At 40.1% G+C, this 24,912-nt stretch overlaps 1 protein-coding gene across 1 annotated transcript in view; it reads left to right on the forward strand.

The window, feature by feature from the left end:
* Window positions 1-17,663: 17,663 nt before the first annotated feature.
* Window positions 17,664-24,912, forward strand: part of UGGT2 (UDP-glucose glycoprotein glucosyltransferase 2) — a gene marked incomplete at both ends in the record, with an annotated part of 167,521 nt that continues 160,272 nt past the window's right edge. The window contains one exon of the mRNA XM_079721667.1: window positions 17,664-17,815. Coding sequence (XP_079577793.1) covers window positions 17,664-17,815 — 152 coding nt within the window. The remainder of the gene's footprint in view (window positions 17,816-24,912) is intronic.

Here is a 24,912-nt window from a genome sequence, read left to right on the forward strand (position 1 = left end):
GAGAAAACCATAATTCAAAAAGAGTCATGTACCACAGTGTTCATTGCAGCACTATTTACAATAGCCAGGACATGGAAGCAACTTAAGTGTCCATCAACAGATGAATGAATGTATAAAGAAGATATGGCACATATATACAATGGAATATTACTCAGCCATAAAAGGAAACAAAATTGAGTTATTTGTAGTGAGGTGGATGGACCTAGAGTCTGTCATGCAGAGTGAAGTAAGTCAGAAAGAGAAAAACAAATACCGTACGCTAACATATATATATGGAATCTAAAAAAAAAAAAAAAGAAAAACAGGTTCTGAAGAACCTAAGGGCAGGACAGGAATAAAGACACAGATGTAAAGAGTGGACTTGCGGACACGGGGAGGGGGAAGGGTAAGCTGGGATGAAGTGAGAGAGTGGCATGGACATATATACACTACCAAACGTAAAATAGATAGCTAGTGGGAAGCAGCCGCATAGCACAGGGAGATCAGCTCTATGCTTTGTGTCCACCTAGAGGGGTGGGATAGGGAGGGTGGGAGGGAGACGCAAGAGGGAGGAGATATGGGGATATATGTATACATATAGCTGATTCACTTTGTTATAAAGCAGAAACTAACACACAATTGTAAAGCAATTATACTCCAATAAAGATGTTAAATAAATAAATTAATTAATTAATTAATTAATAATAAAAAGGTTTACCAAGTCGGCTCATATTGTAAAATCTCCTCTCACTTTCTTTCCATCCCTGTTTCCCTCTCAGTATCTCCACTGGACACAATATACACATAATATAAATCCCCTATTTGTTGTGCTATTGGAAGTACCTCCATGCTTCTTTCTTTAATTTTCAAAATCCTTCCTTCCTAATTCTAGAGCTGAATTATGCACTCAGAATCAGATGAGAAAGTAAATGGGAAGAATGAATTTCTCTGGTCTTCCTTTAGCTAGGCAAAAATAACCGTTTTGGCTTTTGAAATAAAACAAATTGTTATTTAGTTATATCTAGATTAGTTGCTGGGTCAGGAGGATTTTCAACCAAAATAACACAAATGACGTAAGTTTTCTTGGCTCATGATACTTGATACAACTAATTTTAGACAAAATGATTTTTTAGCACTTGCAGCTGCAAATATAACCAATTCAAGATAACAACACTAAATTTTGATATTTTGTTACTTTTCAATTGTAGTATTTTTTAAATAAAGGCATGCCTTAACTTACTGCATTTGACTTTCAAGTGTTTCTTCAACAAATTAAACCCCCATTATGGTACTTATATTAGGCTAGAAGGTATTTACTTATGGCAGACCGTCCATTTCCTGATGTTGCCTTACAACTTGTCCTTTGGCTTCTAGAATCTAATTCCCCATAGTTTCCAGGTTAACCATTGCCTCAAAATGAAAACACTGAAAACAGAAGGGATACATGGTGTAGCAAACACAGCCAGCCGTCGACCGGATACACATGATGTTCTGGTTCCGGTTCCTTTGTAACAGAATCCTGATTTAGTTGGGAGAAATAGGGAAAATGTGCCCAGCATTTCCGACACCAAGATGTGACCAGGTGGCAGAGAACTAGTTAATGGAGGTCAGAGAAAGTCATTTGCTAGGGCTTCCAGGAAAGTTTATTAAATATAGCCAATTCGGTTGGCATCCAGGTTTTACGTTTTGTCCTTTCTCTTTCTCCTTCCTCCTGCCAAGAAAATATAAGTGATGCCTGGAGATATAGGAGTCATCTATGACGGGTTAAAATCCACACATTAAAAATGGCAGAACTGGGCTTCCCTGGTGGCGCAGTGGTTGAGAGTCCGCCTGCCGATGCAGGGGACACGGGTTCGTGCCCCGGTCCGGGAAGATCCCACATGCCGCGGAGCAGCTGGGCCCGTGGGCCATGGCCGCTGAGCCTGCGCGTCTGGAGCCTGTGCTCTGCAACGGGAGAGGCCACAACAGTGAGAGGCCCGCGTACCGCAAAAAAAAAAAAAAAAAAAAAGGCAGAACAAAAAGACACAAAAGATTGGGCACCTTTCAGCTGTCAAGTAGCTCTAGATTGCCTACTGCCAGTTTTACGAGAAAAAATATGATCTCTTACTGGCTTAAGCTACTCTTTGGGGGTTGTTGATACTGTCAGCCTAACTCAGTCTCTTAGGTGATACATTGAGAGATAATCTGAGTGAAGCATTGACAGAGGGACAAAAACAAAGGAGAGTGTCTTGTGCTCACACAATTATGGAAGTTACTTACTTGGGTATTCCTAAATTAGCTCTCGAATTAGTGTCAAAACTTATATTTTAAAAATACTTTGGGACCCGGAGGAAGATGGTGGAAGAGTAAGACGCGGAGATCACCTTCCTCCCCACAGATACATCAGAAATTCATCTACACGTGGAACAACTCCAACAGAACACCTACTGAACGCTGACAGAAGACCTCAGACCCCCCAAAAGGCAAGAAACTCCCCACATACCTGGGTAGGGCAAAAGAAAAAAAGAATAAACAGAGACAATAGGATAGGGACGGGACCTGCACCAGTGGGAGGGAGCCGTGGAGGAGGAAAGGTTTCCACACACTAGAAGCCCCTTCGCGGGCGGAGACTGCAGGTGGCGGAGGGGGAAAGCTTCGGAGTAGCGGAGGAGAGCACAGCAACAGGGGTGTGGAGGGCAAAGCGGAGAGATTCCGGCACAGAGGATCGGTGCCCTCAGGCACACACCAGCCCGAGAGGCTTGTCTGCTCGGCCGCCAGGGCGGGCGGGGCTGGGAGCTGAGGCTCGGGTATCGGCTTTCAGTCGGAGCGCAGGGAGAGGACTGGGGCTGGCGGCAGGAAGAGAGCCTGAAGGGGTTAGTGCACCACGGCTAGCCCGGAGGGAGTCCGGGGAAAAAGTCTGGAGCTGCCGAAGAGGCAAGAGACTTTTTTCCCTTTTGTTTCCTGGTACGCGAGGAGAGGGCATTAAGAGGGCTGCTTGGGGAAGCGCCGGAGACAGGCGCGGACCTCGGAGACGGGCGTGGGACGCTGGGGCCGCCGCCGCCGCCGCCGCCGCCGCCGCCGCCGCCGCCGCCGCGGGGCCTGTGTGCGAGCGCGGGTCACTGTCCGCCCCGCCTTCCGGGGGGCCTGTGCACCCCGCCACTGCCGGGGTCCCGGGACCTGGGGACGGCTTTCCCGGGAAAGCGCACGGAGCGCCACGGGCTACTGCAACGTCACGCCGGCCTCTGCCGCCGCAGGCCCGCCCCACACTGCGCGACCCTCCCTCCCCTCTGCCTGAGTGAGCCAGAGCCCCCGAATCAGCGGCTCCTTTAAACCCGTCCTGTCTGAGCGAAGAACGGACGCCCTCCGGCGACCTACGCGCAGAGGCGGGGCCAGGTCCAAGGCTGACACCCGGGAGCTGTGAGAGCAGAGACAGGGAAATCTCTCTGTGCAGCCTCGGAGGCAGCGGATTAAAGCTCCACGGTCCATTTGATGTGCCCTGCGTCTGTGGAGTGCATGAATGGACAGCGAATCATCCCAAATTGAGGAAGTGGACTTTGAGGACAAGATTTAAGACTTTCCCCCCTTTTTCCTCTTTTTACAACGAATTATCCCAAATTAAGGAGGTGGACTTAGCAAGATTTCAGACTTCTCGCCCTTTTCCTCTTTTTACAACGAATTATCCCAAATTAAGGAGGTGGACTTAGAGAGCAAGATTTCAGACTTCTCGCCCTTTTCCTCTTTTTACAACGAATTATCCGAAATTGAGGAGGTGGACTTGGAGAGCAAGATTTTTGATTTTTCCCCCTGCTCTCTTTTTGTGAATGTGTATGTGTAATCTTCTGTGTAAGATTCTCTCTGTATAGCTTTGCTTCCACCATATGTCCCAGGGTTCTATCGGTCCGTGTTTTTTTTCAATAATTACTTTTTAATTTTAATAATGCTACTATATTTCATACTTTATTCTATTTTACTTTACCTGCTCTTTCTTTTTTCCTACCTTCCCTTCCTCCCTCCCTCCCTCCGCTCCTCCTTTCCTTCTTTCTTTTTCTTTCCTCCCTCCCTCCCTCCCACCCTTCTTCTTTCCACTTTCTTTTTCTTTCCTTCCTCCCTCCCTCCCTCCTGTCTTTCTTTCTTTCTTTCCTTCCTCCCTCCCTCCCTTCTTCCATTCACTCTTCCTTTTGCTTTCATTCCTCCTTCCCTCCCTCCTTTCTTTCTTTCTTTCTTTCCATCCTTCCTCCCTCCCTCCCTCCTTTCTTTCTTTCTTCCTTCCTTCCTTTCTGCCCTTCTTCCTTTCTTTCCCTCTCTCTTTCTTTCTTCTACTAATTCTTTCTTTCTACTTTTTCTCCCTGTTATTCTGAGCCGGGTGGATGAAAGGCTCTTGGTGCTGCAGCCAGGAGTCAGTGCTGTGCCTCTGAAGTGGGAGAGCCAACTTCAGGACATGGGTCCACAAGAGACCTCCCAGCTCCACATAATATCAAGCAGCGAAAATCTCCCAGAGATCTCCATCTCAACACCAGCACCCAGCTTCAGTCAATGACCAGCAAGCTACAGTGCTGGTCACCCTATGCCAAGCAACTAGCAAGGCAGGAACACAACCCCACCCATTAGCAGAGAGGCTACCTAAAAACATAATGAGGCCATAGGCACCCCAAAACACACCACCAGACGTGGACCTGTCCACCAGAAAGACAAGACCGAGCCTCAACCACCAGAACACAGGAATTAGCCCCCCCCACCAGGAAGCCTACACAACCAACTGAAACAACCTTAGCCACTGGGGACAGACACCAAAAACAACGGGAACTACGAATCTGCAGCCTGCAAAAAGGAGACCCCAAACACAGTAACATAAGCAAAATGAGAAGACAGAAAAACACACAACAGGTGAAGGAGCAAGATAAAAACCTACCAGACCTAACAAATGAAGAGGTAATAGGCAGTCTACCTGAAAAAGAATTCAGAATAATGATAGTAAAGCTGATCCAAGATTCTATTTCCAAGATCCAAAATCTCGGAAATAGAATAGACAAAATGCAAGAAACAGTTAACAAGGACCTAGAAGAACTAAAGATGAATCAAGCATCGATTAAAAACACAATAAATGAAATGAAAAATACTCTAGATGGGATCAATAGCAGAATAACTGAGGCAGAAGAACGGATAAGTGAGGTGGAAGATAAAATAGTGGAACTAACTGATGCAGAGCAAAATAAAGAAAAAAGAATGAAAAGAACAGAGGACAGTCTCAGAGACCTCTGGGACAACATTAAACGCACCAACATTCAAATTATAGGGGTTCCAGAAGAAGAAGACAAAAAAAAAGGGACTGAGAAAATATTTGAAGAGATTATAGTTGAAAACTTCCCTAATATGGGAAAGGAAATAGTTAATCAAGTCCAGGAGGCACAGAGAGTCCCATACAGAATAAATCCAAGGAGAAATACGCCAAGACACATATTAATCAAACTGTCAAAAATTAAACACAAAGAAATCATATTAAAAGCAGCAAGGGAAAAACAACAAATAACACACAAGGGAATCCCCATCAGGTTAACAGCTGATCTCTCAGCAGAAACTCTACAAGCCAGAAGGGAGTGGCAGGACATAATTAAAGTGATGAAGGAGAAAAACCTGCAACCAAGATTCCTCTACCCAGCAAGGATCTCATTCAGATTTGATGGAGAAATTAAAACGTTTACAGACAAGCAAAAGCTGAGAGAGTTCAGCACCACCAAACCAGCTTTACAACAAATGCTAAAGGAACTTCTCTAGGCAAGAAACACAGCAGAAGGAATATACCTACAATAACGTACCCAAAGCAATTAAGGAAATGGGAATAGGAACATACATATCAATAATTACCTTAAATGTAAATGGACTAAATGCTCCCACCAAAAGACACAGAGTGGCTGAATGGATACAAAAACAAGACCCATATATATGCTGTCTACAAGAGACCCACTTCAGACCTAGAGACACATACAGATTGAAAGTAAGGGGATGGAAAAAGATATTCCATGCAAATGGAAATCAAAAGAAAGCTGGAGTAGCAATTCTCATATCAGACAAAACTGACTATAAAATAAAGACTATTAGAAGAGACAAAGAAGGACACTACATAACGATAAAGGGATCGATCCAAGAAGAAGATATAACAATTGTAAATATTTATGCACCCAACATAGGAGCACCTCAATACATAAGGCAAATACTAACAGCCATAAAAGGGGAAATCGACAGTAACACAATCATAGTAGGGGACTTTAACACCCCACTTTCACCAATGGACAGATCATCCAAAATGAAAATAAATAAGGAAACACAAGCTTTAAATGATACATTAAACAAGATGGACTTAGTTGATATTTATAGGACATTCCATCCAAAAACAACACAATACACATTTTTCTCAAGTGCTCATGGAACATTCTCCAGGATCATATCTTGGGTCACAAATCAAGCCTTGGTAAATTTAAGAAAATTGAAATTGTATCAAGTATCTTTTCCGACCACAATACTATGAGACTAGACATCAATTACAGGAAAAGATCTGTAAAAAATACAAACACATGGAGGCTAAACAATACACTACTCAATAACGAAGTGATCACTGAAGAAATCAAAGAGGAAATTAAAAAATACCTAGAAACAAATGACAATGGAGACACGACGACCCAAAACCTATGGGACGCAGCAAAAGCAGTTCTAAGGGGGGCGTTTATAGCAATACAATCCCACCTTAAGAAACAGGAAACATCTCGAGTAAACAACCTGACCCTGCACCTAAAGCAATTAGAGAAAGAAGAACAAAAACCCCCAAAGTTAGCAGAAGGAAAGAAATCATAAAGATCAGATCAGAAATAAATGAAAAAGAAATGAAGGAAACGATAGCAAAGATCAACCAAACTAAAAGCTGGTTCTTTGAGAAGATAAACAAAATTGACAAACCATTAGCCAGACTCATCAAGAAAAGAAGGGAGAAGACTCAAATCAATAGAATTAGAAATGAAAAAGGAGAAGTAACAACTGACACTGCAGAAATACAAAAGATCATGAGAGATTACTATAAGCAACTCTATGCCAATAAAATGGACAACCTGGAAGAAAAGGACAAATTCTTAGAAATGCACAACCTGCCAAGACTGACTCAGGAAGAAATAGAAAATATGAATAGACCAATCACAAGCACTGAAATTGAAACTGTGATTAAAAATCTTCCATCAAACAAAAGCCCAGGACCAGATGGCTTCACAGGCGAATTCTATCAAACATTTAGAGAAGAGCTAACACCCATCCTTCTCAAACTCTTCCAAACAATATCAGAGGAAGGAACACTCCCAAACTCATTCTACGAGGCCACCATCACCTTGATACCAAAACCAGGCAAGGATGTCACAAAGAAAGAAAACTACAGGCCAATATCACTGATGAACATAGATGCAAAAATCCTCAACAAAATACTAGCAAACAGAATCCAACAGCACATTAAAAGGATCATACACCATGATCAAGTGGGGTTTATTCCAGGAATGCAAGGATTCTTCAATATACGCAAATCAATCAATGTGATACACCATATTAACAAGTTGAAGGAGAAAAATCATATGATCATCTCAATAGATGCAGAGAAAGCTTTCGACAAAATTCAACACCCATTTATGATAAAAACCCTGCAGAAAGTAGGCATGGAGGGAACTTTCCTCAACATAATAAAGGCCATATATGACAAACCCACAGCCAACATTGTCCTCAATGGTGAAAAACTGAAACCATTTCCACTAAGATCAGGAACAAGACAAGGCTGCCCACTCTCACCACTCTTATTCAACATAGTTTTGGAAGTTTTAGCCACAGCAATCAGAGAAGAAAAGGAAATAAAAGGAATCCAAATTGGAAAAGAAGAAGTAAAGCTGTCACTGTTTGCAGATGACATGATACTATACATAGAGAATCCTAAAGATGCTACCGAAAAACTACTAGAGCTAATCAATGAATTTGGTAAAGTAGCAGGATACAAAATTAATGTACAGAAATCTCTGGCATTCCTGTACACTAATGATGAAAAATCTGAAAATGAAATCAAGAAAACACTCCCATTTACCATTGCAACAAAAAGAATAAAATATCTAGGAATAAACCTACCTAAGGAGACAAAAGACCTGTATGCAGAAAATTATAAGACACTGATGAAAGAAATTAAAGATGATATAAATAGATGGAGAGATATACCATGCTCCTGGATTGGAAGAATCAATATTGTGAAAATGACTCTACTACCCAAAGCAATCTACAGATTCAATGCAATCCCTATGAAACTACCACTGGCATTTTTCACAGAACTAGAACAAAAAATTTCAAAATTTGTTTGGAGAAACAAAAGACCCCGAATAGCCAAAACAATCTTGAGAACGAAAAACGGAGCTGGAGGAATCAGGCTCCCTGACTTCAGACTATACTACAAAGCTACAGTAATTAAGACAGTGTGGTACTGGCATAAAAACAGAAAGATAGATCAGTGGATCAGGATAGAAAGCCCAGAGATAAACCCACGCACATATGGCCAACTTATCTTTGATAAAGGAGGCAGGAATGTACCGTGGAGAAAGGACAGCCTCTTCAATAAGTGGTGCTGGGAAAACTGGACAGGGACATGTAAAAGTTTGAGATTAGATCATTCCCTAACACCATACACAAAAATAAGCTCAAAATGGATTAAAGACTTAAATGTAAGGCCAGAAACTATCAAACTCTTAGAGGAAAACATAGGCAGAACACTCTATGACATAAATCACAACAAGATCCTTTTGGACCCACCTCCTAGAGAAATGGAAATAAAAACAAAGATAAACAAATGGGACCTAATGAAACTTCAAAGCTTTTGCACAGCAAAGGAAGCCATAAACAAGACCAAAAGACAACCCTCAGAATGGGAGAAAATATTTGCAAATGAAGCAACTGACAAAGGATTAATCTCCAAAATTTATAAACAGCTCATGCAGCTCAATAGCAAAAAAACAAACAACCCAATCCAAAAATGGGCAGAAGACTTAAATAGGCATTTCTCCAAAGAAGATATACAGACTGCCAACAAACACATGAAAGAATGCTCAACATCATTAATCATTAGAGAAATGCAAATCAAAACTACAATGAGATATCATCTCACACCAGTCAGAATGGCCATCATCAAGAAATCTAGAAACAATAAATGCTGGAGAGGGTGTGGAGAAAAGGGAACACTCTTGCACTGCTGGTGGGAATGTGAATTGGTACAGCCACTATGGAGAACGGTATGGAGGTTCCTTAAAAAACTACAAATAGAACTACCATATGACCCTGCAATCCCACTACTAGGCATATACCCTGAGAAAACCATAATTCAAAAAGAGACCTGTACCAAAATGTTCATTGCAGCTCTATTCACAATAGCCCAGAGCTGGAAACAACCTAAGTGTCCATCATCGGATGAATGGATAAAGAAGATGTGGCACATATATACAATGGAATATTACTCAGCCATAAAAAGAAACGAAACTGAGCTATTTGTAATGAGGTGGATAGACCTAGAGTCTGTCATACAGAGTGAAGTAAGTCAGAAAGAGAAAGACAAATACCGTATGCTAACACATTTATATGGAATTTAAAAAAAAATGTCATGAAGAACCTAGGGGTAAAACGGGAATAAAGACACAGACCTACTTGAGAATGGACTTGAGGATATGGGGAGGGGGAAGTGTAAGCTGTGACAAAGCGAAAGAGAGGCATGGACATGTATACACTACCAAACGTGAGGTAGATAGATAGTGGGAAGCAGCCGCAGAGCACGGGGAGATCAGCTCGGTGCTTTGTGACCGCCTGGAGGGGTGGGATGGGGAGGGTGGGAGGGAGGGAGATGCATGAGGGAAGGGATGTGGGAACAGATGTATATGTATGACTGATTCACTTTGTTATAAAGCAGAAACTAATAAAAAAAAAAGCTCTTTAAAAAAAAATACTTTGACCAGTTAGTGAAATGTAAATCAAAACCTCAGTGAGTTATCACCTCATCCCCGTTAGGATGGCTACTATAAAAAACTAAACAATCAAACAAGCAAAAACCCAGAAACCTTTGCGCACTGTTGGTGGAAATGTAAAATAGTTCAGCCACTATGGAAAAGAGTATCAGTTCCTAAAAAATTTTTAAATAGAATTTCCATATGATCCAGTTATTCCACTTTTGGGTAATCATTTATATGTTCAAAAAAATTAAAAGCAGTGCATCCAAGAGACACTCATCTTCGTAGCAGCACTACTCACAATAGCCAAAAGATGAAAGCCTCCCAAGTATCCAACAGATGAAAGGGTAAACAAATGTTGCATGTAAACACAACGGAATATTATTCAGACTTTAAAAGGTAGGAAATGTTGACACATGCTACAATATGGATGAACCTTGAGTACCTTAATGTAAACCAAGTAAGCCAGCCATAAAATGACAAATACTACATGATTCCACTTATATTAGGTATCTAGAGTAGTCAAATTCACACAGACAGAAGTAGAATGGTAGTTGAGAGGACCTGAGGTGGGGGAGAAATGGTGAGTTGTGTTTTAATGGATAAAGAGTTTTGGTTTTCCAAGATGAAAAAGTTCTGGAAATGGGCTATACAACAATGTGACTATACTTACTACTGAACTGCACACTTAAAAATGGTTGAGAGGATTAATTTTATGTATGTGTATTTTACCACAATTAAAAAAAATACTTTTACCAGTTGTAGCATCTGATAATGTACATATCCACTGAAGTGGACTTTCTAGGAGGTTTGTTTAAATAGGAAAATTCTGGAATGTTTGTCTGAAAAATTAATTTAATTGCTTTATAGTCATTTTGTGTAGTTATTTCATTGAAAGCACTGAAAATAATTGACCGAAAGAAAACTGAAATATTCTAGAGAAGTTACAATTCTAATCCATTCCTCACTTAATATTCAGGATATATTAGTTGAGCACTTATTATCAGCTAAACCCCACGCAAGGAACTGGAGATACATGGTGACTAAGACATTATCTCTACATCCTGGTATAATAGAAAAGGCATGGGCTTTGCTGTTACACCAGATGCAAAAGAATGAAAGTGAATTCTAGCTAAAAGGTATAACATTCACATTAAACAGAGTACACAAAAGGGCCTAGTAAGCTAAGGAAAGGGAAAATAATTTTAAGAATAAGGAACATGGTAATAAGATTGAGGACAAAGGTGTATGGGTACATGGGATCAGAGTGTTAAATATTTTTAAATGTTTGTTTGCTTTTTAAACACAAGGAAAATAAATTAGCCATAGAAAGATTATCTAAAAACTTAGCCATTCCAACAGAGGGTATTTCTAAACAACACTGTAAAATTTAGAACATCAGCAGAGGGTCTTCCAGGAAATGAAGTAACCATAGCCAATATTCAATTAAACATTATAAAAATCTAAAGTGTTTCTAGCAGTATATACATAAGGAATTTCATCTTAATTTTGTAGGCAGTGGAGAAGTGTCAGGGTTTTTTAAGGAAGACATGGACATAATTCATTTTGTGGCTTTTTATTTCACTTTGTAAAAATTATGAACCACATCACCGGCAAGTAAGCTCCATGTACCCACTACCTTTCCTAAGACTTAGACTACTACCAATATCTTTGAAGCTCTCTGTGGGTCCATCTTTGATCTCATCTTTTTTCCTTACCCAGAGATAATAAATATACTGAATTTTGTGTTAATCATTCCCTTATTTTCATTAGAGTTTATACGTATCCCTAAAGTTTATTTCATTTGGTACTAACTGTTTTTGAACCCCGTGTAATAGATTCCTAGTACATGTATGCTTTTGTGACTTGCTTTTTCACTGACATGTTTTTGAGATTCATCTATGTTTATCTATATAGCTGTGACTATTGTCACTGCTGTTAGTATTCTATTGAACGAATAAACCACAATTTATTTTGTTATTCTATTTCAATGGATATTTGAGTATTTTGTTATTCTACTTCAATGGATATTTGAGCTGCACCTAGTTTTGTTGTTGGTGTTATTATTATAAACAATAATTCTATGAGCTTTCTTGCATAGATTTCCTGCAAAACTTTCTTAAAAGCAAAGGTTGGCATACTATAGCTCAAGGGCCAAATATGTATAGCCCGAGAGTTAAGAATGGTTTTTTTTAATTTTAAAAAAAGCAAAAGAAGATTTCATGATATGTGAAAATAGGGAATTTGGTGTCCTTAAGTAATGTTCTTTGGAACACATTCACATCCATTTCTTTACATATTGTCTATGGCTGCATTCATGCTGCAATGACAGCGCTGACACCTAAGTCATCTATACTTTCCTCAAAGTGTAGTCACACTACCTATTCTTTGAGGCTTTTCTTAAGACAGTCTCCTCCTTTAATTCCTCTCACAGTTACTGTAATGTGACAGACATTCAGATCTTGTCACATAAAACTTATGTACTTTTTATGTACTGTACTATCTTCCTAACCAAATGACAGTGTCACTTAGGGTTTGAGACCGTGTTTCATGACATAAATGTAAAGTAGCTGCTTTACACATGACTATTTTTGTCGTCGATAATCATGACACTATTTTTCAGATGCTTCCCTAGGGATTGAAAGAATTTGTACAGCTTCTCAAAGTGCTAGATTTAAACTCAGGAAATAATTTTAATGAGAAAAATTTGCTTTTCATTGGTTTATTGGTTCAACAAGATTTCTTAAAAATGTGTCTTCTTCTGGACTTTCAGAGAACTTTATTAACTTTTCTCTGTAATAATATATTGATATAAGTTCTTATGTTCTTACTACACTCTAAGGCCTTTGAAGACACTAACCATTTTATCTCAGTATTTTTCCCAATTTTTGATACAGTCTTCTTCCCATAGATGATATACAATATATTTTGAAGAAAATAATGTTTGTGCACATAACTATACAAACTTCTACTAGAAGATGTAAACGCAGAATATACTTTTCTTTGTCTTCCACTAACACATTTCAATCCTGGGTGTTTTGCTGAAGAAATAAAACAAATAATAGAAGCAGCAGAATAGTGACTTAGCAACATTTGAATGCATAATTATAAAATACTGACCACGTATATAAGAACAGAAGGTTGTTATATAGCAGATTTAAAGTTCTAATATCATCCCAAATGATTAATTTAAAAATTACGTATTTCACGTACTTAATTTGCTATTTGAAAATTCCATCAAACATACCGGGAATTAAAGATTTGTGAGGCATTTGTAATCTATTTTAAATAAAATACACAAACCTAAAAAATCAAGTTTATTGCTGATACTTAAAGGAAACTAAACCATTACTCTTTGGTTATGATTTTGGGGTAATCTGGCTAAGGGAGGAAAAGCATAACAAATTACTTAAGCCTATAAATTCTTCCCACGTGGAATGAAGAGCAGGATTTTCGTGTCCAGTAGCCCCCTCTTATCTGTGGTTTCACCTTCCGAGCTTTCAGTTACCTGCAATCAACTGTGGTCCAAAATATTAAATGGAAAATTCTAGAAATAAGCAATTCCTAAGTTTAAAATCATACTCCGTTCCCAACGGAGGGATGAAATCTTGAGCCATCCCACTGGGGAGGTGAATCATCCTTTGTTCAGTGCATCCACTGAACAAAGTCACTTAGTAACCATCTGTCTGGGTTATCAGATCAACTGTTGGGATATCGCAGTGCTTTGTGTTCAAGTAACCCTTAGCTTACTTCACAATGGCCCCAAAGCACAAGAGTAGTGATGCTGGCAAATCAGGTATGCCAAAGAGAAGCCATAAAGTTATTTTTTTAAGTGGAAAAGTGAAAGTTCTTGCCCTAACAAGGAAAAAAAATCATATGCTGAGGTTGCTAAGATCTACGGTAAGAACGAATCTTCTATCTGTGAAATTGTGAAGAAGGAAAGAGAAATTTATGCTCGTTTTGCTGTCGTACCTCAAGCTGCAAAAGTTATGGCCACAGTGCGTGGTAAACAGTCAAGATGCAAAAGGCTTTATATTTGTACAATAAGGTATTTTGAGAGGGAGAGAGAGACCACCTTCACGTAACTTTTATCATAATATGTTGTTATAATTGTTCTATTTTATTATTAGTTATTGCTGTCAATCTCTGTGTCTCATTTATCATAGGTGCGTGTGTATAGGAAAAAAATATTATAGACAGGGTACTATCTGTGATTTCAGGCATTCACTGGGGGTCTTGGAACATATCCCCCGAGGATAAGGGGAAATTGTTGTGTTTAAGATACTCAAATTAAAAAATGAGAATAGGGTCTTTCTTAATAAGGGATATCTGGAAGACTTAGGGGTGATACTTTTTAAAAGCCATTGCAGCTGTGAGACTTTATTTAGGTGGAGAAAATTAAAGTTTTATTCTACTGCATGATAATTTGGCAGTAACAGTAACCACTATTTTCATTAAATAGTCTATGCTGTGCCTAAAAATAATTCAAGATGATTTATTCTATTAAACACAATATTCTTATTATAAAGCATTCATTAATCACTTCTTCCACCTACAGTGAAAACTGCTATCCTCATCAGTTTCCATTCATATTATCCCGATGTGAATAACTTTGAATAACATTTTGCTAAGAAATCTTAAAGTGCAATTGTGTCCCTGAACTACATTCAGTTCGCAGCCAATCTGTGCCAAAGGATTATGGATAATAGAGGTTGGAATAGTTGGTTGCTCCACTAACTTGAGTGACTTTTATTGAGTCACTTAATTTTTGCGTTTTAGTTTTTCTATCTGTCCTTAGAAATGACATATAGAAGAGACCTTAATGTTGGTTCACAGCCTCAGGAGTTCCCCAGGTGAAATTAGAATCTGGCCCCCATATACAGATGGCAAAGAGAGACCAGAGAATTAGGAAGATTACTCCAGATTGGCAGGTGGCAGTTTTCATCAGCAAGGGAAACTTATATACGAGGCTTGTTATAAGGGGCTACAAGAATAATAGAGTTCTGCACCCACCTGCCAGAATCTTCAAAGTTCATATAGAGCACTTAATGGGGTTCAGGCATGTATACAGTCCAGATGGTCTCAATAACATTATTCTCTCAGGCTGCTTCCTTGAAGTGGTTCCTAGTGCAGAAGCCGTGAGTGAAATGTATATTCCAAGGAGGGAGTAAGGAGTCTCTGATGGCCCAGGTTCTGCTCAAGGGTCAGCCTGTGGTCATGTCCTCGCACTGACCTCTTCCAACACTTAAATATCATTCAGTCCTACTCTTTCTTTTGTTCTGCAGTAGAGGATTATGCCCAGGGATGACCAGTCTGAGGAATATTTCAAACCCATTTAAATTTCTAGAAAAATACTATATAAGCTAAAATGTGTAATAATTATGTAAACAAATAGCCCTGCATTAGATTAATTTCATTATATTTAAAAGAGAAATGTATTCCTCACTATTCTGAACTCAAATGTACTGGAATGTATAATAATATACGTTTTAGTAGTGTCCTTTAATAGTGTATTTCATGTGACTTTTTAAATGGCAAATCAACCCATCAGATATGCTGACATTTAAGACATTCAGTGCTAATAGTTAATTTCCTTCATCCCACAAGCTCAGTCAAAAATTCAGTCCAGGGCTTCCCTGGTGGCGCAGTGGTTGGGAGTCCGCCTGCCGATGCAGGGGACACGGGTTCGTGCCCCGGTCCGGGAAGATCCCATATGCCGCGGAGCGGCTGGGCCCGTGAGCCATGGCCGCTGAGCCTGCGTGTCCGGAGCCTGTGCTCCGCAACGGGAGAGGCCACAACAGTGAGAGGCCCACGTACCGAAAAAAAAAAAAAATTCAGTCCAAAAATAAGTGGAAATGGGGAGTTAATTAAAGTAAATACCTATGAAGGATTCATAATATGTTCTTTCTTATGCTCTATGGATAGGAATGAAGCTCCTTACTCATCTGCCTTAGGTTGCTGCCTACCAATCCATAAAACAAGGGCTCTTTAATATTTATTGAGCCTCAGTAACATGAACTGTGCTAGGTACTGCAAGGGATGCTAAAAATGAATAAGGCATGAGCCCTCAGGGAATATATCATCTCTAGTAGAATAAATAAACACTGTGTTCAAATTCTAAAGTGAGAATTATAAGCGGTATATGACAGTTAAAACCAAGAGCTTATGGGAATTTAAAGGAGGGATAGATCATACCAAGTGGGAGCAATCAGGAAATGAAGGTTAACCTCAGGAAGTGAGACCTGAGTAGAATTTCCAGAGCAACGTCTTCCAGGAAAATGTATATACTTACTAAGCAAATGAGGGGAAAAGAAAAAGTATAGTGGTCACGTTTCAGCAATTTGGAGAGACCCAGATTCCCTACAGATCAAGGGAGTAATGGGGGAAAAAAGGAATAGATCAGTGCATACCCTATACTAGTTTCCCCAGCTGCTGCATCTCTTTACCATATATTTTAATATTTACAATAAATTTCCTCTCTTCTGAATAGAAAAAGAATCATTCCTGACTAGCAGCCAGAATCTTGAGGCTTCACCACTGCCCAGTTAAATAAAACTGAGTATTTTGAGTTGATGAGTCATATGTACTGGGAAGCCAGTTAACTCTGTTCCAAGGTTTTGTTTTTGAACCTGATGAGTTTTCGGGTCAGAGAGTCCTTGGTTGAAATCGAGGCCCAATCACAGCTGTGTCATTTTGGCTGATAATGACAAAAACAACTATCACTTTTCTACGCATTTTCACCTGTAACCTTCTAAAATAGCTCTTCTCAAAACTTTAACGAGCAAAGCTATCACGTGGGGTGCCTGTTAATCTAGGGGCTTGGAGTCAGTAGGGCGGGGGTGGGGCTTGAGATTCTGCATTTCTAATAAGCTCACCGGTGATGCTGAAGCTTCTGGTCTGTGGACCACTTTTGAGGACAAAGGCTAAAATCATAGTTCCCAGCCAGCAGTATCAGCATCACCTGGGAACTTGATGGATGTGAAATGCAAATTATCAGCCCCCACACCAAACCTACTTAATCAGAAACACCGGGATGAGGCCCAGCATCCTGGGTTTTAACAAGCCCTCCAGGTGATGTCACTGGTTTTCGCATACTCGAAGTACCTGGGGGGAAGGGCGGATTAAATACTATTGATGACTGAATCTCACCCCCAGATATTCCCCTGTAATTGATGAGTGGTGTGGTCTCGGCATAGGGCTTTTTAAAAGATCTAACAGGTGACCCGAATATGCAGTAAAATTTGAGAATCCCACGAGGTAGGTATCTGAACTTGATAGGCCTTATTTTCCGCCTGTGCAATGTGGATAATAACCACGCTGGTTCGTGCCTTCGCTTCCAGATTTTGCCATCTCCAGCCAGCCTTAGTCGGCCAAAATCCCACTTCAGTCTCCTGGCCGCGTGCCCCAGAGCCTCTCTCTGTCCGAGAACCGGAGGTCCCAGTTGTGGACCCGCCGGAGCATCAGCCACACTCCGCATTCCGGCGCCGCCCGCACCTACGTGGCTCAGGGCTCAGTCCTCTGCGGCTCAAGGGATGGCGCCAGAGCGCTCGGCGCATGCGCTCGGCCCAAGCCAGGCCCCGGTCCGAGTAACGGACTCGGGCTCCCTCCACCGGAAGTGGGCGGCCGCGCTGCGGGAGGAGCCGGCGGTAGCTTAGTGGCTGTGGGCTGTGGGCGCCGGGTCCGAGGGGATCGCGCTTCCTCCTCCGCGCCATGGCGAAGGCCGGCGACGTGGTGCGGCTGCTCCTAGGCTCCACCGCGCTCTGGCTCTCGCTGCTCGGCGCGCGGACCGCCTCCGCGTCCAAGGCGGTGACTGCCAACTTGGCCGCGAAGTGGCCGGAGACCCCGCTGCTGCTGGAGGCCAGGTGAGTGCGGGCCGGACCATCTGCCGACCCGGCGCGGAGGGAGGGTCCGGTGGGGCCGGGACGCACCGGGCGCCCGGGACCCCGACGGCGCCTGGGACGCCGTCTCTTAGCCTGCCGGCAGTCAGCTTCTTGCACCGCCGCTGGTGCTTTAACCCTCAGAGCATCACCTCCTCCCCTGCTACCCTGTGCGTCGCACTCACTTGCAATTCCTTTCCCCCGCCTTCGTACTTTGCCTCACCCACGGGTTTTAAAACTTTGTTTAATTCGTTTGGATTTTCTTAGCATTTACGAAAGAGGAAAGGAAGAATGGGAGGTAGCCTGTGGCGTTTAGTGCAAGCCCTTCAATTGATGTAGGCAGTTCTTTTTAGGAACCGGTATTTGAAGCACCTGGTTTCAAGAAGCTAACATTATTCGGTCAGCTCCTAGGCTTCCTGTGGAGAAGACAGCTTCTCAAAGCTGTTACTTCTTTCTGAATCTCATTCACTGGGGTTAGTGCATAAGGTTTCATTTATTGTGGAGAAACAAAACTTGGAGCTATTGAATTTTGCTCTTACTATTCCAGTAGTTAAACAAAATTGGAAAGTTTTTTCCTTTTTTAACCGGCATGAAATTTTAATGCCGGTTGCATTTGTAGTTCACCAAAGCAACAGCTTTTGCTTCTAAAAAGAGTCTTTGTCACCCTACGTGACATTACATATGTAAGTTTTTTGGTTTTTGGGGTTTTTTCTTTTTTGCGGTACGCGGGTCCCCCACCGCCGCGGCCCCTCCCGTCGCGGAGCACGGGCTCCGGACGCGCAGGCTCAGCGGCCATGGCTCACGGGCCCAGCCACTCCGCGGCATGTGGGATCCTCCCGGACCGGGGCACGAACCCGCGCCCCCCCTCACCGGCAGGCGGACCCCCAACCACTGCGCCACCAGGGAAGCCCCATATGTAAGATATTGATACTAAAACAGATTTTTTAATTGAGCTATAATTGATGTAGCATATTAGTTTCAGGTGTACAACATAATGATCTGATGTATTTACATGTGAAATTATCACCACATAAGTCCAGTTAACGTCTGTCACCACACGTAGTTACAAAAGTTTCTTTTCTTGTGATGAGAACCTTTAAGATCTTTCTTGGCAGCTTTACAATCTACAGTACAGTATTAAAACTATAGTCATCATGCTGTACGTTACATCCCCATGACCTATTTATTTTGTAGCAGAAAATTTGTACTGTTTGACCACCTTCACCCATTTCACCTGCCTTCCTGCTTCTGGCACCCAATCTGTTCTCTGTATATGAGCTCATTTGTTTATTGTTTTTGTGTTTGTTTTAAGATTTCATAGGGTATTTGTTTTGTCTGCTATTTCACTGAGCAAAATGCCCTCAGGTCCGTCCGCGTTCTCACAAATAGCAGGATTTCCTTTCTTATGGCTGAATGATATTCGTGTGTGTGTACCACATTTTCTGTATTCATTCATCATTCAGTGGATTCTTAGGTTGTTTCCATATCTTGGCCATTGTAAATAATGCTGCACTGAACATAGGAGTGCTTACATTTTTTCCAGTCATAGTGTTTTCACTTCCTTTGCATAAATACCCAGAAGTGGAATTGCTGGATCATGTGATAGTTGTTTTTAAAATTTTTTGACGAACCTCCATACTATTTTCCATAGTGGCTGCACCAATTTACATTCCCCACAACAGTCAACAAGGGCTCCTTTTTCTCCACATCTTCTCCAACACTTGTTATCTCTTGGCTTTTTGATAATAGCCATTATTCTAACAGGTGTGAGGTGATATCTCACTGTGGTTTTGATTTGCATTTTCCTGATGATTAGTGATGTTGAGCACCTTTTCATGTACCTGTTGGCATTTGTATGTCTTCTTTAGAAAAATGTCTATTCAAATTCTGTCCAGTTTTTAATTGGATTGTTTGGTGTTTTTTTTTCCTATTGAGTTGTATGAGTTCTTTACATATTTTGATTATTAACCCCTTATCAGATATATGATGTTCAGATATTTTCTCCCATTCAGTAGTTGCTTTTTCATCTTGGTAATGATTTCCTTTGCTGTGCAGAGGCTTTTTAGTTTGATATAGTCCCACTTGTTTATTTTTGCATTCGTTGCCTTTGGTTTTGCTGTCAAATACAAAAATATCATCGCCAAGACTGATGTCAAGGAGCTACTGCCTATGTTTTCTTCTAGGAGTTTTATGGTTTCAGGTCTTATGTTCAAGTCTTTAATCTATTTTGAGTTACTTTTTGTGTAGGTGTAAGATAGTGGTCTAGTTTCATTTTTTGCACAAAGCTATCTGGTTTTCCCAAAACCATTTATTGAAGAGACTGGCCTTTCCCCGTTGTATATTCTTGGCTCCTTCATCATAAATTTCCCCGTTGTATATTCTTGGCTTCTTCATCATAAATTAATTGACTGTATATGCGTGGATTTGTTTCTGGGCTCTCTATTCTGTCCCATTGATCTATGTGTGCCAATACCATACTGTTTTCATTGTATAGCTTTGTAATATAGTTTGAAGTCAAGGAGAATGATGCCTCTAGCTTTTCTTAAGATTATTTTGAATTTTAGAGGTCTTTGTGGTTCCATACAAATTTTAGGATTGTTTGTTCTATGTGAAAAATGGCATTGAAATTTTGATAGGGGTTGTGTTGACTCTGGATATTGCTTTGCATTGTATGGAGACTTTAACAATATTCTTCCAATCCATGGACATAGAATATCTTTCCATTTATTTGTCTTGTCTTCATTTATTTGTGTTGTCTTCAATTTCTTTCATCATTGTCTTATAGTTTTCAGTGTACAGGTCTTTCACTGCCTTGGTTAAATTTATTCCTAGGTATTTTTTTGATGCAATTGTAAACAGGATTGTTTTTTAAATTTCATTTTCTGATAGTTCATTATTAGTGTATAGAAACCCAGCAGGCTTTTGTATACTGATTTTTGTATCCAGTAACTTTACTGAATTCATATATTCTCACAGTTTTTTTTGGTGGAGTCTTTAGGATTTTCTATATATAATGTCATGTCATCTGTAAATAGTGACAGTTTAGTTTCTTCCTTTCTGATTTGGATGCCTTTAATTTCTTTTTCTTGCCTAATTGCTCTGGCTAAGACTTCAAGTACTAAACTGAATAAAAGTGGTGAGAGTGGGCATCCTTCCTTGTCTTTTTCCTGATCTTGTGCCTGACTATGATTTTAGCTGTGGGCTTGTTATATATGACCTTTATTATGTTGAGGTACATTCCCTTTATACCCACTTCAAGTTTTTACTCTTAATGGATGTTGAAATTTTTCAAATGCTTTTTTTTGCATCTATTGAGCTGATCATATGATTTTTATCCTTAATTTGTTAATGTGGTGTTTCACATTTATTGATTTGTGGGTGTTGAACCATCCTTGCATCCCTGGAATAACTTGATTATGGTGTATGATCCTTTTAATGTATTACTGTATTCAGTTTGTTAATATTTTGTTGAGGATTTTTGCATTTATGTTCATCAGGAATATTGACCAGTAATTTTCTTGTGGTGTCCTTTTCTGGTTTTGGTATCAGGATGATGTTGGTCTTGTAAAATGAGTTTGGGAGTGTTCCTTCCTCTTCTCTTTTTGGAAGAGTGTGAGGATTGGTATTAATTCTACTTTAAATGTTTGGTAGAATTCACCAATAAAGCTGTCTGGTTCTGGATTTTTATTTGTTGGGAAGCTTTTGATTACTGATTCAGTCTCCTTACTAGTAATAAATCTGTTTGGATTTTTCTATTTCATGGGTCAGTCTTGATAGTTTGTATATTCCTAGGAGTTTATTCATTTCTTCTAGACTGCCCAATTTGTTGTTGTATAATTGTTCATAGTAGTCTCTTATGATCCATTGTACTTCTGTGGTATCAGATGTAATAAAACAGTTTTTATTAAATAAAGTATTCTAGTTTAAAATATGTCCCCTTCCTCTACCTTTTCCCCAGTTTCTCCCATAGCTTGCATGGATCTTATCTCATACTCAGTTTCAAATCAGTCTAACTTCTCCCAGTATTAGGCTGATAGTTGCAGTGTTTCAATTTCTGCTTGCCTCAGGAGTCTTAGAACTGGAACTCCTGTAGGATGCTCATCAAGGCCCTTCACAATCTAGCCACACTCTGATGTACCAACCCCATTACTTGTAGTGGGTTGAATGGTGGCTCCCAAAAAGATATGTCCATATCCTAAACCCTGGAACCTGTGAATGTTACCTTATTTGGAAAAAGGATCTTTGCTGATGTAATTAAGTTAAGGGTCTTGAGACAAGATTGTTATGGATCTGGATGGGTGCTAAATCCAATTTCCTTATAAGATACAGAAGAGGAGAAGACACATACAAGGAGGAGGAGGACATATGAATAGAGACAGAGACTGGATTGGTGTAGCCACAAGCCAAGGAACACCTTAAGCCTCCGGAAGCTGGAAGAGGCAAGGAAAGGTTCTCCCCTAGAGCCCTTGGAGGGAGTGTAACCCTACCAATACCTTGATTTTGGACTTTTCCAGAACTGAGACAGTTTCTGTTGCTTTAAGTCACCAAATTTTTGATAATTTATTACAGCAGCAATAGGAAACTAATTTGATTTTGTACCTTGAAGTGGGGATACTGCTGTAACAAATACCTTAAAATGTAGAAATACCTGTTGAATCTGGCAGGAGCTGGAAGAGTTTTGAGAAACGTGGTAGAAAAAGCCTAGATTGCCTTGAGGAGACTGTTGACATAAATATGGACATTAAAGGTGATTCTGTTAAGGACTTAGAAGAAAGCGTGGAGCATGATAGGAAAAAGCTTCTGTCATCTTAGAGAATACTTACATGATTATGAATAAAATGTTGGTAGAAATATGAACATTAAAGGCACTTTTGGCAAGGGCTTAGAAGGAACTGAGGGATGTGTTATTGGAAATAAAGAAAGATGACCCTTGTTATATAGGCAGAAATCTGGCTGAATTAGATTCTACCGTTGTGTGGAAAACAGAACATGTAAGCGATGAACTTGGATAGTTAAGAGGATTTCCAAGCAAAGTGTTAAAGGATTTCCAAGCAAAGTATCATCTGGTTTCTCCTTGTTGCTGTAAAATGCAAGAGGAAAGAGAGGAATTGAAAAAGGAACTGTTAAGGAAAAAGGAAGCAGCCTTTGGTAATTTGGGAGGCTCTCAGCCTATCCAGATTACAAAGGATGCTAAAATTAGGAAACTCAGTGTTGGAATGCGTGCTCTGTAAAGAAGGCCAAATGTGTGGCTGGATATCTTTTGTTGTATAGGTTAGGTGTGCGACTTGTGGATCCACTCAGCTATCTCGACAGATGCCAGGAATAAAGAGGGGCTTAGCCAGCAGAAAGATCTGGGGAGGATCCTTGTGTAATGGCATGGCCCTGGTGAGATGCGTAGAAGAACCCCAAGGATTTTGACTGTTGCATCAATAGAAACACTGTCTGCTTGGATCAGAAGGGACAGAGACAGGATGAAATGAGAGAAGGCTGCCAGACTTCCAAAATTCTATAGGCAGGAAGTTGGCTGATAGGACTACATGGCTGCAAATGTGTGCTACACTTCAAGAAAAAGGGAGGAGGACACTGAGGGCAAAGCCGTGGCAGGCAGCACAGAGGGTGGAGCAATAAGCCGCGGAGAGTTATGCTCAAGTCTTAAAAACCTAACAGAATCTTGTGCTGCAGTTTGAACTTGCTTGGGATTGATGACTCCTTTACTTTCTACTTTCTCCCTTTTGGAATTGGAATGTCTATCTTTGGAATTTGGAACACCTATCTCACCATTGCATTTTGGAAGCATATAATTTTTTAGTTCTACAGGTCCACGTATGGAGAAGAAGTTTGCCTCTGGATGGATCATACAGGGCCTCACTCATACATAGTTTAGATAATTCACGCGATGAGATTTGAGACATCTGATGATATTTACTCATATGTATAACTTCTGCCATATGGAAGAAGTCTTTTACCTGTGATTGCACAATAAATGAGCATGTCAGTAGTTGTTTGGTCAAGTCAATTAGGGAATAAGTGTCACGCTTTACTTTTCTCAAGGTTTTGTACCATCCCTGTCCTTTTCAGGTCACATCCTATTTAGTGTTCCCCATAGTTTCCTCTGCTTTTAGCCTGTTTGTTTGTTTGTTTTAATGCCATTAAGTTGGACGCCATTTATAGCAAGAGTTGCTTTGAAGTTGCTTATTGCTTTAAATTCCTATGTCTGTCATGTTTATGTTGATTAATTAATCAGTTTTTCTCACCTCCTTTTCCCCCTTTAGTGACCATCTCAGACTCACAGAATTTATCACTCTGCGTGTGTCTGGATGTCCTCAATACTTCCCGTTTATATTAAGCATTAGTTTAGGTTTTCTGAGGCTAAAAAGAAAGATAAGGTGGGCAATAACAGAGTCTGTACTGTCTGTTTGGTGGTTGTGTCTCTTCTGGTTTAAATAGTTAAATCTACTTGTTTTAGTTGTCTTGCACTTTGTTTCATACAGCACTGAATAATCTTTCACTTATTTCATTATTTCCAAAAGGCTTTATATTGTTTTGGTTATTTTTTTTATTACTTACACTCTGTGGATAAATGGAAGTTTCTTTGGGCTTCAAGACCAAAGACCTAATGCAATACACCAATTTTCTGTTAATTTTTTGATTAAGATATTTTCTGTTTTAAATAATAAAAATATTGTCTACACAAATACGTAGCTAAATGAAAATAATCGATAATATGACTTTAAAAAAAATGTTTATAAAACCAGGTTTTGGTTGTGAAGAAATAGGCAGTCTGTTTTTTAACTTTTTCCTTTTATATAACACTCTCTTTATTGCCGTTAAATTATACTTCTCAGTGGCATTTCACATGGAGACACAAAATAAATTATCCATTTTTTAGCTGTAGCTAATAAAGAGGAAAAGCCAAAAGTAATTTCTCATGTAGTCTTTTCCAGTCATGATTATATGCTTGTAGTTAAGAATGATACCTCAGGTAAGAATCAAGTTGTTCTCTTTTTGCATTATAGTAAATGGAAATCAGTAACTTTTATTTGAGGAGGTTTTTGTTTTTACCAGAAGTTGTAATTTGGCTC

This window comes from Hyperoodon ampullatus, assembly GCF_949752795.1.
Source record: "Hyperoodon ampullatus genome assembly, chromosome: 16".
Lineage (NCBI taxonomy): Eukaryota > Metazoa > Chordata > Mammalia > Artiodactyla > Ziphiidae > Hyperoodon > Hyperoodon ampullatus.